This window comes from Myotis daubentonii, chromosome 14, assembly GCF_963259705.1.
Source record: "Myotis daubentonii chromosome 14, mMyoDau2.1, whole genome shotgun sequence".
Classification (NCBI taxonomy): Eukaryota; Metazoa; Chordata; class Mammalia; order Chiroptera; family Vespertilionidae; genus Myotis; species Myotis daubentonii.
The window spans coordinates 50,661,687-50,681,667 of NC_081853.1; the positions used below are offsets into that span (position 1 = coordinate 50,661,687).

A 19,981-nucleotide genomic window follows, 5' to 3' on the forward strand; every position below is an offset into this window, starting at 1 on the left:
AAAACCCACTGCCCCTATTTTGGGGCAAATATCAGGACTGAAAAGCCTTCAAATTGACTAATGTGGGGAAAAATGACATATGAGGTGAATGAAAAGCCTCTACAACTTGAGGCAAGTAAAAAGACATATGAAAAAATATGTTCAAGAAAAACAGGGGAAGAAAGAAAAAACACTTAAAAAAGAACAACTGGAGTTCCAAAAAAAAAACAAAATAAACTTGACAATCATAGCACAAAAATGGAAAGGAAACTCAACTGTAAAACATTATGAAGATGGAGCTCTAAATACAAAAAACAAAAGAGAGTAAAAGAATTTATAGAATACTAGGTAAAACTTTATCCCATCATTTGACAGCCTGGTAAAATGATGACTTCCAGATATATATTACCAAAATTAACAACGAGGTAGAAATCTAAACAGCATAACCACTGAAGAAATAAAAATGTTGCTAGATTTGTCCCTCCCAATTCACTCTTCCCCAAGAATGGATTAGACCATTGTTTTTACCCTTCACAGTAATTTCCACATTACACAAACTCTTCCAAAATACTTTGCAAAGCCAACGAAACATTAATTTCATCTAGTTCTGTATTTTTAAAAAAAATCACCACAAATGGGTTTTATACCAAAAGTGCAAAGAAATTTCATTTATTTGGAAACTTGTCAAAAATATTACAAAAGTAAATGATATGACCCATAAAATTACACCAATAGATTTCTTTTAAAACGTGATAGAATCTAGCTGCCACTCTAATAAAAACAAAGTACAATAATTACTATAGTGTGTACTATGTGCCAAGCACTGGTTTTAAGTGCCTTACACTTACGAACTAATTTTATCCTAACATCCCTATGAGGTCGATTCATTTTATAGATGGAAGAACTGAGACACAAGGAAACCAAGTGACTTGCTCAGGATCACACACCTAAGAAAGTGATGGATTCATGATTGAACCTAGAGTTCAAGGCACAAAAATCTGTGTCCTTAACTACAATTCCACATTGCTTCTTCTAAATACAGGAATAGAAGGAAACTTTGCCCTAACCAGTTTTGCTCAGTGGATAGAGTGTCAGCCTGCAGACTGAAGGGTCCCAGGTTCGATTCTGGTCAAGGGCATGTACCTTGGTTGCAGGCACATCCCCAGTAGGGGGTGTGCAGGAGGCAGCTGATGGATGTTTCTCTCTCATTGATATTTCTAACTCTCTATCCCTCTCCCTTCCTCTCTGTAAAAAAAACTCAATAAAATATATTTTTTAAAAATATAGAAGGAAACTTCATACATACTATAGAATATATATCAGAAACCAACAGTAAAGTAACAGTAAGATTTCCAGAGGTACATGTAGAAGATATGAGGTCTTTGTATGTGATATTCTATGAGATGCCACTTCCATCTTGAAAAGCTTCTAGTCTGGTGGTGGAGACAGGTAGGTAGGTTGTGCCCAATTTAAAGATGGTTCAATTGAAGAGTAAGTTTTTAAAATATTATTTGTTAACAACTAGTATATGAAAATTATTTTCTACATACTAAAAAAAATATTTGCCGTACCCAAACTCAAAGACCCTACTACAAATTGTCATGAATGTATACACGTAAGGATTAAGTTGAGAATAATTTACAAGGCAATTTAACAACAGTTGCACATTAAAGCACCAGCTAATTTAAAGTACTGAGGTCAAATGATTAAGAGGAATGAAGAAGCGTCTGAAGGTCTTTCACAGATGAGCTGGATCTGAAGGGATCTAGAAATGAGATTGATCTGGAAGATTATGAGGAACATAGATTAGCAAATGGGGAAAAGAAAGGGTTTTCTGAGTAGGGAATACTAATGATGGGGTCTAGACTGGAGTAGTTTAAAAAGTAAACAAAAAAGGTAAGGCCCTGGCCAGTTTGGCTCAGTGGATAGAATACCAGCCCACGGACTGAAGGGTCCCAGGTTAGACTCCAATCGAGGGCACATATCCCGGTTGCAGGCTCAATCCCTGGTCGTGGTCCAGACACATGCAGGAACCAACAACCACTGTGCCTCTGTCACATCAATGCTTACCTCTGTGTCTCTCCCCCTCCTTTCCACTCTCTAAAAGTCAACAGAGCCCTAGCCGGTTTGGCTCAGTGGATAGAGCGTAGCATGCTGACTGAAGAGTCTCAGGTTTGATTCCAGTCAAGGGCACATGGCTGGGTTGTGGGCTCGATCCCCAGTGGGGGGGTGTGTGTGCAGGAGGCAGCCGATCCATGATTCTCTCTCATCATTGATGTTTCAATCTCTCTCCTTCTCCCTCTCTGAAATAAGTAAGTCAACAGAAAAATTTCCTCTGATGAGGATTAACACAACAAAAAAAGTAGGTAAGGAGGTATACAGCCAAGAGAAAGTAGAGAATGAATCAGAGTCTTGGAGAATGATTTATAAAATAGGAGATGTGGAATAGAATAAGATATAATCTCTGTTCTTGAAAAGCATATGGTCATGGGATGTATACTGAAGAAATGAGATACATTTCTGAACAGTTGAAAGAAAGAAAGAGAAAAAGAGAGAAGAGAAGGAGGAAGGAAAAAGAGAGAAGGGAGAGAGGAAAACGAGGGAGGGAGGGGGGAAGGGGAAAACCCAACAAATACAAGAAACGTGTAGTCCACACTTCCCCAATAGCGGAGAAGGATTGCATTGTTCCTCCCACTCTCCACCTTCATGATCCAACAGACAGCATTTAGGGAATGGCCCACTTTGATTAATGGTTCCAAGAGGGGATAAGGGTAAACATCCTTCTTATAAATAAAGTTTAATTCAAAGTTCCTTGCTCTGTGTCTTAGAAACTTGCACCTTAAGAACCTGATGAAGCCAGACCTCAGAGCTTCTCTCGAGTGTGAGTTCGAGTTCGATAGTGGTGGTTAAGAGTAGAAAGCTGACTGAAGGCTTTTCCACACTCAATACATTCATAGGGTTTCTCCCCAGTGTGAATTCTCTGATGTGCAATGAGGTGTGACTTTCGACCGAAGGATCTTCCACACTCATTGCATTTATAGGGCTTTTCACCTGTGTGAAGTCTCTGATGGCGAATAAGATTACTATTCTGACGAAAGGCCTTGCCACACTCATTGCACTCAAAAGGCTTCTCTCCAGTGTGAATTCTCTGATGGTCAATAAGATCTCTTTTAGAAGATAAACCTTTCCCGCAGTCGTTGCACTTGTAGGGTTTCTTACCAGTGTGAAGTAACTGATGTCGGAGAAGATATGTATTCCGAGAAAAGGCTGCTCCACACTTAATGCATTCATAAGGCTTCTCCCCAGTATGGGTTCTTAGGTGGTCATAGAGTTTGTAACTCACACTGTAAGCTTTTCCACATTCATTACATTTATATGGTTTCTCTCCATTGTGGAATCTCTGGTGTTGAATGAGATTGGACATGTGCCGATAGGTTTTTTCACACTTGCTGCATTCATAGGGCTTTTCCCCTGTGTGGGTTCTGAGATGAGCTGTGAGCTGAGAGGTCTGCCTGAAGGCCTTGCCACACTCATTACATACAAAGGGTTTCTCTCCAGTGTGGATTCTCTGATGGTTAGTGAGGTGTGTACTCGTATTGAAAGCTCTGCCACATTCATCACATTGATATAATTTCTGTGCCTTCAGAATCTGATGTTCTGTAGGATTACAGGACAGATTCTTATGTTCCCCAAGATCCTTATACTCATCACATCCATCTTCTGAAGATTTGTTTTTATCCTCACATGTTCTTTCCAAGAAATCACTTTCCAGTCTGCTCCCTTCCTCCTCTGAGGGTTGTGCTTCTAGCTTCATTAAAGTATCTTCACAGGCATTCCCAGCTTCAGGTCCCTCAGGTACCACCCCATGCAGGCCTCCTGATGTCCCATCAGATGACTCTGTTTCTTGAGAAATTTCCTGCTTTGGAGGCAACTCTGAATTTTCCATCCGAGTCTCACCTGATGCCAAAAGAAAGAAGAAAAAAGCATTTCTTATCCCACTGAGGAAAAAGAATCATCAGGAGTCTATTTACCTGAAAAAGCCTTCACATAAGGAATGAGGTAACAAATTGAGAACAAGAGAAAAAAATCAGAAATAGCTCAAAATTTTCTTCATGGACAAAAGACAAAGGGGGGAAAGGTCAGTGGAGGAAGATGGATGAAGATCTATCAGGACGGAGAGATGTTGAACCAGCACAGTCAAGTGAGGAGAAAAATTGAAAGGCCAGAGACCAAAGCTGAAATGATGTGTGGGGAGAAGCCAAGCCTTTAGGAGCCACAGCAACCGGAAAGCATGAGGGAACAAAGTCTAATTGAGAAGGAGCCATGAGGGGGGAAAAGATTCAGAGTGAAAACAATGGATATCAGTGGGAGGATATGTAGGGAGACAGTTGTGTTATGTTCCTGATTCAACATAGTGTAAAAATTCATTTTCTTGCCCTAACTGGTTTGGCTCAGTGGATGGAGCGTCGGCCTGCGGACTGAAGGGTCCCAGGTTCGATTCCGGTCAAGGGCATGTACCTGGGTTGCGGGCACATCCCCAGTAGGGGGTGTGCAAGAGGCAGCTGAATCGATGTTTCTTTCTCATCGATGTTTCTAACTCTGTATTCCTCTCCCTCTCCCTTCCTCTCTGTAAAAAATCAATAAAATATATTAAAAAAAAAAAAAAAAAGATAAACCTTTCCCGCAGTCATTGCACTTGTAGGGTTTCTTACCAGTGTGAAGTAACTGATGTCGGAGAAGACATGCATTCTGAGAAAAGGCAGCTCCACACTTAATGCATTCATAAGGCTTCTCCCCAGTATGGGTCCTTAGGTGGTCATAGAGTGTGTAACTCGCACTGTAAGCTTTTCCACATTCATTACATTTATACGGTTTCTCTCCATTGTGGAATCTCTGGTGTCGAATGAGATTGGACATGTTCTGATAGGTTTTTTCACACTTGCTGCATTCATAGGGCTTTTCCCCTGTGTGGGTTCTGAGATGAGCTGTGAGCTGAGAGGTCTGCCTGAAGGCCTTGCCACACTCATTACATACAAAGGGTTTCTCTCCAGTGTGGATTCTCTGATGGTTAGTGAGGTGTGTACTCGTATTGAAAGCTCTGCCACATTCATCACATTGATATAATTTCTGTGCCTTCAGAATCTGATGTTCTGTAGGATTACAGGACAGATTCTTATGTTCCCCAAGATCCTTATACTCATCACATCCATCTTCTGAAGATTTGTTTTTATCCTCACATGTTCTTTCCAAGAAATCACTTTCCAGTCTGCTCCCTTCCTCCTCTGAGGGTTGTGCTTCTAGCTTCATTAAAGTATCTTCACAGGCATTCCCAGCTTCAGGTCCCTCAGGTACCACCCCATGCAGGCCTCCTGATGTCCCATCAGATGACTCTGTTTCTTGAGAAATTTCCTGCTTTGGAGGCAACTCTGAATTTTCCATCCGAGTCTCACCTGATGCCAAAAGAAAGAAGAAAAAAGCATTTCTTATCCCACTGAGGAAAAAGAATCATCAGGAGTCTATTTACCTGAAAAAGCCTTCACATAAGGAATGAGGTAACAAATTGAGAACAAGAGAAAAAAATCAGAAATAGCTCAAAATTTTCTTCATGGACAAAAGACAAAGGGGGGAAAGGTCAGTGGAGGAAGATGGATGAAGATCTATCAGGACGGAGAGATGTTGAACCAGCACAGTCAAGTGAGGAGAAAAATTGAAAGGCCAGAGACCAAAGCTGAAATGATGTGTGGGGAGAAGCCAAGCCTTTAGGAGCCACAGCAACCGGAAAGCATGAGGGAACAAAGTCTAATTGAGAAGGAGCCATGAGGGGGGAAAAGATTCAGAGTGAAAACAATGGATATCAGTGGGAGGATATGTAGGGAGACAGTTGTGTTATGTTCCTGATTCAACATAGTGTAAAAATTCATTTTCTTGCCCTAACTGGTTTGGCTCAGTGGATGGAGCGTCGGCCTGCAGACTGAAAGGTCCCAGGTTCGATTCCGGTCAAGGGCATGTACCTGGGTTGCGGGCACATCCCCAGTAGGGGGTGTGCAAGAGGCAGCTGAATCGATGTTTCTCTCTCATCGATGTTTCTAACTCTGTATTCCTCTCCCTCTCCCTTCCTCTCTGTAAAAAAATCAATAAAATATATATTTTAAAAATATACGTATATTTTCTTTTGTTGCTGAGGCTCCCAGGCTCCTCAGTTTCAATGAGGCCCTGCTTTCCGAAGTCTGGTCTAGCTGGTCAGTTTGTACAGGTTTCAAATAACGAACTCATCACATACAATAACTTGAGTGGCTCTCTAATCGTTATAAATACAAACTCTAACTAAATCACCCTAGCTCAATCCATTATGAAGTAAAGAGAATGTTGACAACTGTTAACGCTGGGTGATGGGCACAGAGAGGTTCATTATATTGTTCTGTTTTGTCTATGTTGTAATGTTTCATAGTAAAAGTCTAAAAAGAAAAAATTTAGCAAAAAAAAATGTGAAGGATGCAGATGCTAAGCTACCAGGGCACAGAATCATTACCCAGTGAGGCCATGCTACAGTTGGATTCCAGCATGATGTTCTGGTTCGGGGCTCTCTGACTCACTGTTGGATCTTCCCACTTCTGTTCAGTGTAGTCCACAGACAGGAACTTGTACACTGCAGACCCCTGCAATGACAAGCTTCTATTGCTCAGAGACAGTCCCACCCTGAAGGGCGGAGTCATCAGAGATACCAAGAACACAGGGTAAGGGCCCTGGTGGGCAAAGAGGTGAAGCAGGGAGAAGCTAGGACACATCTAAAAGGACAAGTACAGGTCCAGAGAGAGTCCATGAACTCAGTAGGTAGCACCAAGCTCCGAGGGAAGCAAGAACGTTGGAAGCCAGAGGAGCAATCTCAGAATGATCCAGTGCCCCTGAGATAAGCTCTAGCTCAGTGGTTCCCAACTTTTTTTTTGGCCATGCTCCACGTAAGCATCTCTAAAATCCTGATGCCCACCCTGTAACATATAATTCTTATTATTCAAAAAGTGAATTCTTATTCATATGGAGGAAGCCTAAAATAAAAGGCATTAACTTGGTCAAAACAAGCTTCCAAAGAACATGGCATCCATGAAAGAGAAAAATCAAAAGAACGAATGGACAGTTGAAGTGCTGATGAAGAAATCACTAAGAAATTGTTAAAAAAAATAATAATATGAAGTGATATGAAAAAATAGCAGCCCTAGCCAGTATGGCTCAGTGGATAGAGCGGACGGAAGGGTCCCGGGTTCAATTCTGGTCAAAGGCACATGCCTTGGTTGCAGGTGCCTCCCTAGCCTGGGCCCTAGTTGGGCTCATGCAGGGGGCAACCAATCAATGTGTTTCTCTCACATTGATATTTCTCTGTCTGTCCCTCTCTCTTCCAATCTCTCTAAAATCAATGGAAAAATATCCTCAGGTGAGGATTAAAAAAAAAAAAAAAAGCAAATAAAGTTTTAAAACATATACAAGAGAACTGCAAGGTGTAAATATGTCACAACACATATTTATATACTGTATATGAAGCCCCTGGAACCGTAAGAAATGCAAAAAATTCACTGTTAATAACTCATTCTCAAATTGTCCCCTCCTTAAAAATCAAATTGCCTGCTTGTGGGGCGTGGGGAACCACACTCTAGCTACCGGTATTCTGGGCCTCAGACTCAGGAACTCACAAAAGATAGACAGAACCAAGCTCACCTGGGGCCTGACCATCTGAAGCACAGTTTCTGCTGCTTGGTCTCCTATGTTCCTCACTTGGGGAAGGGCAGACACTGGGGAAGCACAATGAGCTGAAGGAGGAAAGAAATCTATGAGTGGACAAGCCCTGCCCTTGGCTTTAATAAGGTCAGTATCCCACTGAGTGGATTCAAGAGGACCCAGGCAACTCCAGTTTCTCATCCCTTGTCCATACAGGCGTTATCCTAAGTGTGCTGTGAATTTTCCAAGGAGAGTGCAGTAGCAGGACCCTGGCCAAATTGAAAACTGGTCTCCCAGCTCTCACTCTCTTCAACCTCTCGTAAGGAAGCTATACTTCTGATGACTTCCTCTCCACATGGCTCCCCTAGCACCAGCCTCACCTGATTTCCCCCTCAGATCTCTGGCCCCCCATTCTCTTCCTTCTCTGCCCTCTCATTTGGACACTCCAGGGGCTCAGATCGTAGTGCTTTTCTTTTCTCTCTGTCAGAGATCTCACCAACTCTAACTGTTCTAATTATGCTCTTAAGTTCTTGGTTCTTTCCTAGACCCCTTTCACAAGCTTCCAGTTGCCTGGACATTTCATTTGCTGCCCCACAATTCTTAAGTTCAGTATCTCAAATGCGTGTTCTTACCATCTTCCTTTCCTGACTTAAGTTCTGTCAATGATTCCAGACACTGTCCAAAACCCTTTAATTGCCCCTCTTCTCCCATACCCCATGGATTTTTCCTTCACAATGCCTGTCGCATCTATCAGTTTCCACTCCATCCACCTCACATCTAATTTCCTACACTGGCCTCCTACTAAAGCTTCCCACCACTGGTCCACCCTTTGGATCAGTAGTGCTTACATGTGCCAGAGTAATTGTCCTGAACTTCTTACCCTTAACTCTAAGGCCTTGTACAAACAGACCCTAGGCTCTCAAATGCAGTCCTCCTTGACCCTACCTCAACAGGGTCCAAGGATTAACTACTTAAGAGTCTTTGTTTATATTGTCTTCTAGGTGTCCACCACCCATTTCCACCCTTAAAATTTCTCCTTGATTTTTCACTATCCAATACCACTGCTACCTCCTCCATGAAGCATCCATGTCCTACCCACCCCAGCTCACCATTAACAATATCCACATGATCTTGCTTACAATTAACAATGTCCACATTGCTCATCTGTGATGGCATCAGATGCCTGAGGACAGATATCACTCATGTCTCTTATGAGGTTGTCTCTTACACTATGACTGACTCTCTGCCTAGTAGGTAACTAAATGGCTCTTTGAAAGCAGTGACACTATACTATATATCTCTGCTGCCAACAGTGCCTTTGCCATGACAAAAACTTGCTAAATACATTAATGATTAAAGAATAAGCAAAAGGGAACAGAAAGTCACTAGGGAAGGAAGACAGAGGACAGGGCAATGAGGGATTCCAATAAGGTGGAGACGTGGAGATGAAGGAAAAGTGATTCCAGAAGAGAGGTGTGACCAGACACCAGAGCTGGAGAGGCAAGTACCGGAGTGCCCATTGGGGAGGCAGTATGCCCCTGGGTCATGAGGAGGCTCCAGGTGGGCTCCAGGGGCTGAACCATTACTGAGTGAAGCAGAAAGAGATTCCTCTGTTGCACTCAAGGCTGTCATCTCCTCCAAATGCATTTCCTGTTTCTGTGCTGGAGCTGAAACCTAGAGACAAGGAAATACAATCAGGTTCAAGAGACCATCCTTGAGGGTACAGAATCCAAAACCTCTAAGAAGCATACCAAGAAAGCAAGCCAGGGAAAGGAAAGCCAGAGTCTCTTTCCAGCCCCACCAGTACAGCCTGCTAGGGGAAGCAACCGTCTAAGCAGGATCTGCAGCTTGTAATCCTCATCCTTCTGTTGACCTTCCTGCTAGAAGCTCGAAGACCAGATTCTATAACCACTTTCCCTCTGTGTCAGTTCCTCAGACACAAATTGCGTTCAGAATCATCTAGGAAAAGGAGGCAGGGGAGCAATTCAGTACACTCCCGAGGACCTAAGCCTATAGAAGAGACCAAAGGAAGTACCAGAAAATTAAAGAATGATAGCTGTGTCTATCTGTATATGCACAAATAATGCGACTGAGGCTGACAGCTGAGGCAATATCCCAAAACAGTGGCTGACAAACCTCAAAAGAGCTTTTCCAATTTCTCTCAGCAAAAGTGTCTCCTTCAGAGAAACCATCCCTGACCACACTGACCAAGCAAGGACAGTCACTCTCCAATTACCTGATTATATTTTCTATTGCATGTATTACTCTCTCTATTACCTTATTTACACATGTATTGTATATGTCTCTCCCAATGAAATATAAGCTTTTTGTCTTGACCACTAGCTCCTAGAACAATGCTGGGCCCAACATTGGTGCTCAATTAATAATATTTGCTGCTTGCCCTAACCGGTTTGGCTCAGTGGATAGAGCATCGGCCTACGAACTGAAGGGTCCCGGGTTCGATTCCGGTCAAGGGCATGTACCTTGGTTGCGGGCACATCCCCAGTAGGGAGTGTGCAGGAGGCAGCTGATCGATGTTTCTCTCTCATCGATGTTCCTAACTCTCTATCCCTCTCCCTTCCTCTCTGTGAGAAATCAATAAAATATATTTTTTTAATAATATTTGCTGGCTGATTTCCTCTTGATATTCTGCTATGGGTTTTTAGGGTTATCTGCAAACTGTTTTCAATAGGGTCTACATCTCCTCAATAATTTATATTAAATCAAACAGGATCAGATAACATCAATTTTTAGAGACTTTGAGAATATCTCAAAGCATAGACCTTTTCTTTCTAACCGTTGCTGTTTTCATCAAATCAGCTCCTCACAATCGCATGATTACTATTTTTACCAGCATCTAAATAAATCACGCTTATAAGCTCATTCACTCTGCATATACATAGTATATCAGAAGGAGAAAATAACTGCTCCTTCGATAAACCATACTGGACTTGCCCAATTGGGTTACATCTGCTGATGGGAGGGAACTTGCTTCTTTATTATATATCTCTCCAGTGTAGTGGTGGGACCAGGAGGTTCCCTGGGGTCTGTGGTGACCAGGGTCTGCTCTGGGCAGATCTTATAAATGGGAGTTACAGTTCTCTTAAAAAATATATATATGTTTTTATTGATTTTAGAGAGTGCGTAAGAGAGAGAAACATCGATGGGAGAGAATCAACAATTGGCTGCCTCCTGCATGCCCCCTACTGGGGATCGAGCCTGCAACCCAGCACATGCCCTTACCGGGAATCAAACTGGTGATCTCTTGGTGCATGGTTCAAAGCTCAACCACTGAGCCACAATAGCTGGGCGGGAGTTACAGTTCTTAAATAAAGCAGCTCTGGGAACTGCCAGAAGATGGACCTTAATTGCACTGACAAAACCTTGTAATTCACTAGCAATTAAATCCTGGCACACTTCCTATTCATTATCTAGGACTCATAGATTTCCTTTCCTCACAGGCATGCAATCCCCATTCCAATTTTCATTCTAAGATGGCATTCCACAGCAAGACACTAGGGGAAAGCTAGGGACTCAGAACCTAGGGAGCTGGAAAAGTCTAGTTCCCACACTTGGTGGTAATCAACAATAATCACACTTTGTCTAAGTCTCAGGGACAAAGGGAACACCTACTAGTTCCTTCATCTTAGATGAGTCAATTAACCTCTCTGTGCTCATATCATTTGTCAAATGGAGATAATGATTACTATTTTCATATTTTGTAAGCCTGCTAGGAGCTAAAATAAAAGGATATAAAAGCATTTTTCAAGTTGCATGATTCTGCAGCCCTCGAAGGACACCTTTTCAACCCTTTCCAGCCTCACTGTGCACACACGCACCTGCTCCCTCCTGCTAAGTAGACTTATTCTGATCTGCCCTGACATTCCTTAACTGCCCCATGCCAAACTGCCATGAGAAAGCTTGTTTATTCATTTAGCCATAAATACATATTATGAGCCTGTGCTAGGAGAGACAGCCCTGCTCTCGTGTCTTTTTTTGGTTAATCCTCATCTGAGGATTTTTAGAGACAGTTAAAGGGAGGGAGAGGGAGAGAGAGACACACTGACTAGCTGCTTCCTGCACGCACCCCTACAGGGTCAGGGATTGAACCTACAACCTAGGTACATGCCCTTGCCTGGGAATCAAATCCAAGATCCATTGGTGTGTGGGCTGACACTCCAACCACTGAGCACACCAGCCAGGGCACTGCTCTCTTGTCCTCACATCAGAAAGCTGATAATAGTGGCAGAGTAAAAAATGGAATCCAAAGACCCCACTCCTAGGTTCAAATGCCCTATTAACTGTTAGTCACTCTCTTTGGTTTGTGACTCAGTCACTTTTAAAAAAAAAATTATTTGTATTGATTTCAGAGAGGAAGGGAGAGGGAGAGAGATAGAAACATCAATGATGAGAGAATCATTAAACGGCTGCCTCCTACAAGCTGCACACTGGGGATCAAGCCTGTAGCCCAAGCATGTGCCCTGACCCGGAATCCAACAGTGAATTCCTGGTTCATTGGTTGACGCTCAACCACTGAGCCATGGCGGTTGGGTCTCCTTTTTCTGAGGCTCCCTGGATAAAAAAGATTGAGTTTTTGTTTTTCTATTTAGCCAAGAATCAGATTTAGTGTGTAAGGACCAATGAACTCAGAAATGAGACTGGTGGGTGCAGCCAAGGAAGGTCAGCTGGAGATGAAAAGGGCCCAGGTCTGCACGGGATGCACTTTAGGCTACAAAGACTGAGTTTTAATAGAGGGAGCATTTTCTTCTGCTTAAAGCGAAAGAAGTGAGGAACTAGGAAAATTTTTCTTCCACCCTTCTCACTAAATGGCACTCTAAACAGTTCTTTAGCCATTTGTCTTTGCCCATGGTTGGGCCTACTTGCTCTCTAGACCTCAGTGATGGTTGATTTATTTCTGTGTGTTTGTTTACACAAGGAAATACTGGTTGACAATGGATTTAATAATGCCAAATGGGCATTGGCTAATACTCTTGGAAAAAGATTTAGCCCTAGGATTCAATCAACTGGAAGTGATTCCCTAGGCATAGGTATGTGATCATTTTTTTAAAAGCACTGAATAAAAGTATGTTATGGTATTTGGGAAATTTTATTTATTATTTTTTCCTGGTAAACTGCAAAGGAGTAAACACAGAGGAGACCCTAATTCAACCAGTTCAGTTACAAGGGAGCAATCTGAGACTCATCTGAAGGAACTGACCTATTCATAGTGTGGTCTTTTGATGTGTCTATTTAGCATTAATCTAGGTGTTGCTGTGAAGGTATTTTGTACATGTGATTAAAGTCCATAATCAGGTCGAAACTGGTTTGGCTCAGTGGATAGAGCGTCAGCCTGCGGACTGAAAGGTCCCAGGTTCGATTCCGGTCAAGGGCATGTACCTTGGTTGCGGGCACATCCCCAGTAGGGAGTGTGTAGGAGGCAGCTGATCGATGTTTCTCTCTCATCGATGTTTCTAACTATCTCTCTCCCTTCCTCTCTGTAAAAAATCCATTAAAAAAAAAAAAAAAGTCCATAATCGGTTTACTTTAGTATCCTAGATAATTTGGATGGGCCTGACTTAATCAGTCAGAGGCCTAAAATTCAGAACTAACTGATGGTCCCACTGAAGAAATTCTGCCCTGGGGATAGCAGCTTCAGCCTGTGCCTGAGAGTTTCAGCTAGCCCTTCCAGTTGGCCCACCCTACAGATTTCAGACTTGCCTTGCTAACTCCCATAATCACGCAAACCACTTTCTATCAATAATATAAATATGTATATAAATACGTAAAATAATTTTCTACTGGTTTTTCTTCTTTGGCTGAACCCTGGCTGATATAAACGGTCATTGAGTGAGTTAGCTCCGTGGTCCTAGAAGCCAGATTTCTCCGTTATCACACTTTTGACTCTCCAGCTTTTCCTCTAATCCAGCAGTTTTCAACCTGTGGGTCGCGACCCTTTCATAGGGGTCATCTAAGACCATCAGAAAACACATATATAATTACATATTGTTTTTGTGATTAATCACTACGCTTTAATTATGTTCAATTTGTAACAATGAAATTGGGGGTTGTGGCATTAGGAAGGTTGAGCACCACTGCATCTGAATTACCTTGCCTTTAAATTTGAGAGAGCCGAGGAAAATAGGAAAAATTGAAATTAGAGGTAAAGAGGCAAAAAGACCCTCATTGGGTTTGGAAAGCTAGAAAAGGAAAAAATGTTTATGAAGCCCCAAATGTCACCTATCATAAGGAACCTAAAAGGCAGGAAGAGAGAGAATTGACTCTGAGAAGTCTGAGGAAGGGAGTAATGAGAACTTCTCAAATGAGGACCCATATTATCAGCACACCTGAGGTTTACCTCTGCTCACCACGTTCCCACATTCTAACCAAAGTGCAGATCCTCTACCTGCCCAGAGTGCTGTGTGGATCTCCAGGCTGGAGCTGAGCTCACAAAACACTATTTGACAAAGTGATTCACAGCTTGGCTGCAATCTGCATTTCTGCTTATGGCTTGGAGCATAAAGAGAAGTGCATGATGGGCTCAGGAATCCTAAGAGCAAACCAGACTAGAGTCTAAGGAATGGAGAATGCCTATTCCCAAGCTAACCTAAGTATTAGAGAATGGTTCTAGATGTCAACTACTCACCTTTCCTGATCCACTGAGGTGTCTCTGGAAATCCTCCACCACGGCCACGGCTTCCTCGCCGCTCCTGGGGTGATGCAGCTGCACCCAGATCCGGAGCTGGCTGGGCAGGATGCTCAGGAACTGCTCCAGCACCAGCAGCTCCAGGATCTGCTCCTTGGTGTGCACCTCTGGCATCAGCCACCGGCGGCAGAGCTCCCGGAGCCGGCTCAGTGCCTCCTGGGGCCCAGACATCTCATGGTAATACAACTGCCTGAAGTGTAGCCGGAAAATTTCACAAACAGGAAGGCGGTTCTTTTGGAGGCTGCAGACTTGCCCCCAGGCCTGGCTTCCTGGCTCCTGCTTCTGGAGCACAGCACTCCCAGGGATGAGGCCTAAAGTTTCCCTGCCTGGGGTGGCCATTGTGACCCCAAGGAGAAGCTTGTGCCAGCAGCAGTTTGTCTGATTGAAATGACGGTCTATAATTCAGGTCCCAGGAGCTGTTTTTCAAAGTTGGGATGTAGGGTGAGGTGAGTGTCACCTACAGAAACATAAGAGAGAAATCAAAGTCCTCGGAGTGTTCAGCCCCAGGCTGATAACAGACCCTCCACATTTAAAAAGCAAAGCTCCATGCCGTAACCGGTTTGGCTCAGTGGATAGAGCGTCAGGCTGCGGACTGAAAGGTCCCGGGTTCGATTCCGGTCAAGGGCATGTACCTTGGTTGCGGGCACATCTCCAGTAGGGAGTGTGCAGGAGGCAGCTGATTGATGTTTCTCTCTCATCGATGTTTCTAACACTCTATCTCCCTTCCTCTCTGTAAAAAATCAATAAAATGTATTTAAAAACAAACAAACAAATAAAAAAGCAAAGCTCCAGAAAAAAAAGAGAGCGAGCACACAGCCGGGGCAATTAAAGCATCTTTCCAAGTGACTTACCTTCTTAAACTTCCAGTGGCTCCCTAGAAGATAAAACCTAAATATCTATACCTTGCACTCTCGGCCCTTCACAACAGTCTTAGACCTCTGTTCTAGCCACACTCTCTACCACCCTTCCCAGGTACCCAGTCTAGAAAGATAACAATGATCTTCAAATGTGGGAAATGCAAGATGATTCAAAGGGTACATTACACTAAGTTGTTATTTAACTCTTATTTAGTGCATGTTTTATAATATGCATTAAATTTGTAAAAGAGCACCTATCTTTAACTTACAAACAAACCTATGTTGGAAGTGTATGCTCAACACTCTTCTACTCTTTTCTATTGAGTTAGAAATGCACAATAAAGTTGGGACTAAAGCTCTAGAGACACAGCTAAAATACTCTTTCCCTGTTTGGATTTTTCTTCTTTTCTGCTTTTAAAAAAATGTTTTTATTGATTTTAGAGAGGAAGGAAAAGGGATAGAGAAAAACATCAATGAGAGAGAATCGACTGGCTGCCTCCTGCATGCCCCTTTCTGGGGATCAAGCCCACAATCTGGGCATGTGCCCTGACGGAGGCTTAGGGTGAGCTCCGGACTCAGGGGTTGCTGCTCAACTACGGGGCCACACCGGCTGGGCTTTCTTTCGACTTCTGAAAAACTCCTACTCATTTGTCAAGACCCAAATGCCATGTTCTCTTGAAGGCTTTCCTGACTGCCTCATACAGGAAGAGGGCTGGCAGCCTCCTTCTCTGACCCCTCACTATAACACTGTACTTTAACTAGTTCATATACAACCCGACACACCCTCCAAACTGCTGGAGGCCATCAAAGGAAAAGAACCTGATGGAGTCAGACGATGTCAGACCTTTTCTGTCCTGGCCAGGGTGACTCAGTTGGCTGGACACTGTCCTGTGGACTGAGGGGTCGTGGGTATGATTCCTAGTCAGGCACATGACCGGGCTGTGGGATTCAAGTCCCCGAGGTGGTCGGTGCATACGGCTGGTATGGGAGGCAACTGATTGATGTTTCTCTCTCACATCGATGTTTCTTTCTCTAAAGCCAATGAAAGAATATCCTCTGGTGAGGATTGAAAAACAAAACAAAACATGCCCTGGCTGGTTTGGCTCAGTGGCTAGAGCATGGGCCTGCAGACTGAAGGGTTCGATTCCCAGTGGGGGCATGCAGGAGGCAGCAGATCAATGATTCCCATCATTGATGTTTCTCTCTCTCCCCCTTCCTTCCTCTCTGAAATCAACAAAAATATAACACACACACACACACACACACACACCAGACCTTTTTCTCCTTAATCTACCTTCCCTAGAAAACCTTGCTGATCTTGACCTGCCCAGGCTTAAGTGTGGTTATTGCCTCAGTGAGGCCACAGTACCTTTTTCATTCAGACTTCTACTAAAGCAGTTCTCCTATTTTGGGGTTTACATGGCTGTCTCCCCCACTTTCTGGGTGGACTCAGAGGGCAGGGCTGGTTTCCAGTCATCTTTGCACATGTGTGTACATGGCACACAGAAACACGGTTGGTAAGTGAATGAATGTGGTTCATTTAACTAATACTGAGGTAGGGGGGAAACTTTTATTCAGTTTATATAGGGTGAAACTTTGAAAATCAGCCCTCTAGTGGTAACGGGGGCATCTATGCTCTGCTTCCAATTCCAATTCTGCAACTGGGTACCCTGGGCAAGCTACTTCTCTCTAGGTCTCAATTTCTTTATAAACGACGAAAATAACCTGTGAGCTCTGGGAGCCCACACATATTTAAGGCATGGCCATTTCCCACTTCTGTTACTGCTCCGATCGCTCAGCGGCTTATCTCATCTGGATTTCTGCGGGTCCAAGTCACACGCCACGTGTGAAATCCCGGCGGCGTCTGACCCAGGGTAAAGCTGGGGAAACGCCTATCTGCACTTTGCGCTCGACCAGGCGCCTGCGACGCCGCTCCCCGGGCCACGTCTGCCCTGTTCATCGCTGCACCCGCAGGGCCCGGCTCCGTGTCGGGCACAGCTGGTCAGGGAATGCGACAAAGAGGAGGCTGCTTCCGAGCGCCAAGGGACGGTACCGCCGGCCGCGGGGGCGAAGCGTGGGCCTGGCCAGCGCGGCCGACTTGGGCTGTGGGCGGCCGCGGCTCCAGTCTAACGACCCCGGCCCCGGGCAGCCCCACGACCCCGGCCCCGGGCAGCCCCCGGTTCCCCGCCCGGGCAGCCCCCCGTTCCCCGCCCCGGGCAGCCCCCCGTCCCCCGCCCCGGGCAGCCCCCCGTTCCCCGCCCAGGGCAGCCCCCCGTCCCCCGCCCCGGGCAGCCCCTCGTCCCCCGCCCCGGGCAGCCCCTCGTCCCCCGCCCCGGGCAGCCCCCCGTTCCCCGCCCCGGGCAGCCCCCCGTCCCCCGCCCCGGCAGCCCCTCGTTCCCCGCCTCCGGTCCACTCACTGGGAGTACCGCTGCGACGCCGCCTCGGCGCACAACACCTTGCTCGGTGGTAGAAGCAAAAAACAATGGCCGAACCGGAAGTAAGAGAGGACCCACTTCCGGTCGCTCCAGGAACCCGGAAGTCTCGGCGTCGGAGGTGGGCTCGCGCGCGCCTCGGCAGCCGGGAGAGCGGCGGCGGCTGGGTTGCCGGGACTACTCGCTCCTCCCAGGCGGAGCCAGCCACCGCGAGGGGAGCGGAGCGGGGCCTCAGGCTGCATCTGCGGCCTCAGACCATTCAAGGTCTTGGGGACCAGGCGCCCCCTAGCTCTGCCCCCTCCCCTCTGGGTGGCCTTGGGAAAGATACCCAACAATCTAGAAAATGCAGAGCACAGTGTGTGCCACATGCGGCTATGAGCACTGAAACGGGTCACATGCAGACACTACATGGCAAATGGCCTGGCATATCCTGAGCCTGCAGCCAGTTATTATTATACTACTAGGGGCCCGGTGCAGGAAATTCGTGCACTGGGTGTGTGTGTGTGGGGGGGGTGTCCCTCAGCCCAGCCTGCCCCCTCTCACATACTGGGAGCCCTCAGGCGTTGACCCCCATCACCCTCCAATCGCAGGATTGGCCCCTTGCCCAGGCCTGACGCCTCTGGCCTAGGCGTCCGCCCGGGCAGCGGGTGGGGGGGGGGGGGCGCCGCGATCGCACGGGGTCCGCCCCTGCCCCTGCAGGATGCCTCTGGCTGAGGCGTCCAGCCCAGGCAGCGGGGACCCACAGCTGCAGCGCCCCGCGATCGTGTGCTCTGCTTTAGGCCCAGGCAAGGGACCCCTAGCTCCTGGGACTGCCAGCTTCCACCGTGTCCAGCTCCCATCTCTGGCTCCACCCCTACTTCCTGCTATCACTGGCCAGGGTGGAAAAGGCACCTGATTCTCTGATCATGGCTGGGGGGCAGGGCAAAGGCGGCGGCCCTGCCCCCCAGCTCTTAGCTCCCCCCTGGGTTTCCAATCACTGTCAGTGGCAGGGGGCTTCTTCCTGCTTTCCCTTTCGCCTCCCTGCATATGTGCCTACATATGCAAATTAACCGCCATCTTGTTGGCAGTTAACTGCCAATCTTAGTTGGCAGTTAATTTGCATATAGCCCTGATTAGCCAATGAAAAGGGTATCGTCGTACGCCAATTACCATTTTTCTCTTTTATTAGTGTTGATATAGTTATTATTATACTGTATAGGTTAGCGATTTTCAACCGATGTGCCTCAAGAATTTTTAAAACATGCAATACTTGACTATTTAGTCAGGGACCCTACCTCTTTCCCCTTAGGTTGTCAAATGGAGAAATAACAACAGCTAACACAATGATAGCCAACAGCCATCCAGTATGAATGAATCATAATTATACCTATTTTTGTCGTATTAAAAAAATTATATTTTGGGGGGGGTGCCGCAAAATGTTAGTAATGAAATGAAAAAGGTTGAAAATCACTGCTATATATGATGCTGAGGGCATTTTCACCTACTCTACGTCTCAGTGACGTGAACAACTTACTAATGAGGAAACAGGCTCAAAGACTGTGGTATTTTGGCCATAGATGCGGTTAATCTTCCCTAAAACAGCACCCCAACTCTGGTGGCCAAGGAATGGATAAAAAGTGGGGCGGTATGGGGGCAACATACTCTAGATGCAGTTGTCGAGTACCTAGGAGGCAGGAGCAGGTTATGAACAGTTTCCTACTGCTAATAGGACTGAGCAGTTCCAAGGGCACCATTTCTGGGTGTATTGCCGTGGGTGAAGGGTAAAGGCTGAGACGAGCCACTTTCCAATGGAGTTAGCTATGTACTTTACGTATCTCATTGTAGCCCAGCAAGTAGGTCCTTTCAGGATCTGAAATATCAGTTTCCTGGGGTGTTCGGGGATGAACAATACCCCAAGTGTTCTGGGCCAGCCTCTGGACCACCTGGCATGTGTCCCTCACGTGTCTGCACAAGCCAAGACAGAAACAGCTTCAGAAGACCTGCTGCAGAGCTTGCACAGAGTTAGAGGAGGTTTAGCCTAACACGTGACCTTCTCATTTCAAGGTCACCCTCTACATTGGAAACCTCACAGGGAGATCTTGGACTATCTGGTCCTAGCTTCTGCCTGACATTGCCATTGGACGTGGCATGTTAATCCATTAAGGCCTCAGGGACTCAGGGTTCTTGAGCAGGAAATCTCTTGAGGCCACACACATAGAACTTGCTCAAGCTCTTCTGTGATGGAAAATTTTGTTTGAAATCAGATAAAACCCTGCCGGGCCAGTGACCCTCACTGGTTGAGCATTAAACCACGGACCAGGAGG

At 45.5% G+C, this 19,981-nt stretch overlaps 1 protein-coding gene across 1 annotated transcript; it reads right to left on the bottom strand.

Moving 5' to 3' along the window:
• Nucleotides 1-618: 618 nt before the first annotated feature.
• Nucleotides 619-17,783, bottom strand: LOC132215690 (zinc finger protein with KRAB and SCAN domains 7-like). Its single transcript, XM_059664339.1, has 7 exons — nt 17,664-17,783; nt 14,330-14,846; nt 9,195-9,360; nt 7,687-7,778; nt 6,509-6,635; nt 4,692-5,429; nt 619-3,936 (listed from the first exon to the last, which is right to left on the bottom strand). The coding sequence occupies exons 2-7, from the start codon at nt 14,726-14,728 to the stop codon at nt 2,843-2,845; spliced, it is 2,616 nt and encodes an 871-aa protein (XP_059520322.1). The 5' UTR covers nt 14,729-14,846; nt 17,664-17,783; the 3' UTR covers nt 619-2,842.
• Between the last annotated feature and the right edge of the window lie 2,198 nt (nt 17,784-19,981).